The sequence below is a fragment of the Gekko japonicus genome, unplaced genomic scaffold (assembly GCF_001447785.1).
Source record: "Gekko japonicus isolate JY-2015 unplaced genomic scaffold, Gekko_japonicus_V1.1 scaffold355, whole genome shotgun sequence".
NCBI classification, from domain to species: domain Eukaryota; kingdom Metazoa; phylum Chordata; class Lepidosauria; order Squamata; family Gekkonidae; genus Gekko; species Gekko japonicus.
In genome coordinates, this window is record NW_015167066.1 from 513,727 (window position 1) to 514,724 (window position 998).

At 41.1% G+C, this 998-nt stretch overlaps 1 protein-coding gene across 1 annotated transcript in view; it reads right to left on the bottom strand.

Moving 5' to 3' along the window:
* The window catches only part of PTCH1 (patched 1), a 104,936-nt gene that overhangs the window by 57,434 nt on the left and 46,504 nt on the right, over positions 1–998 (bottom strand). Inside the window, exon 8 of the mRNA XM_015412665.1 lies at positions 850–997. Within this exon, the coding sequence (XP_015268151.1) occupies positions 850–997 (148 nt within the window). The remainder of the gene's footprint in view (positions 1–849; position 998) is intronic.

Below are 998 nucleotides of genomic sequence, written 5' to 3' on the forward strand. Positions count from 1 at the left end.
ATTCCTGCAGTAGATAGTATGCATGCGCACACACTTACATATTATACATTAGACCCCTCTACAGTGTGTGTCACTGACCCTTTGTTACATAATTGCTGTACTTGGTACAGAAGCACAGTTGGCTGCTACAGATCAAATAAGAACATGTGCCTCAGAGGGGAGAGAAAAACAGCAACATTTAAAATAGCGCAACTGAAGAAGGCTCATCGCTCACTCTTCCCTGCTGCTCCCCCCCCCCAACCATTCGTCTACAACTGATTTGTTGTTATATCAGTTGTGCCTCTGCTCTAAAACAACAAGTTCTTAAGAGCAGTCTTCTCTTTCTTCATTGGCTGGACATTTTAGAGAGGTCAGAAGCAACTCGGCAGAGGTCAATGTCTGGGAAACAAAGGCCAGATAGTGTCACATGACCTCACCAATGGGACTGCAGCTGTGAACAGATTCTATGGCTAGCTAATGTTTTCCAGACACCTTTGCTGAAAAATCGCACTGACCAAGTGTTTTTTAAAAACCAGCCTAGCTCTTTCAGCAACAGTAGTTCACTGCCAGATCAACTAAGTCAGGGAAGCATACCACATTTTAAAATCTGTGTATTAGACGAGAAGCGTATTTCTCTTTAATGCCAATTGCATCACAAACAGCAAATCCATTTAAATTGAAAGAATAATTTGGAATTCTGAATAAACCAGGAGTTCTAAAGCAAAGACAATGGTTTAAATTGGGGAGACTCCCAATCCACCTATCAGTTCAAACTAAGAGGTGTCACAATGCTATAGCCCACACAACATATACTAGCATTCACCAAAAGTGTTTTTAAAAATTTGTTCTCCAGGCATGCTTCTATTTTACCTCAACATACATCCTCTGCCAGGCTTCCAAAATTGCAGCTGCTTTGTCTTCATTCCAGTTGATATGTGAAACATAGTCATAGCCCTTGAAGTGTTCATACATTTGCTTAGGAGTCATTAACTGAAACATGGTTTGTAAAGCCTGGGCAG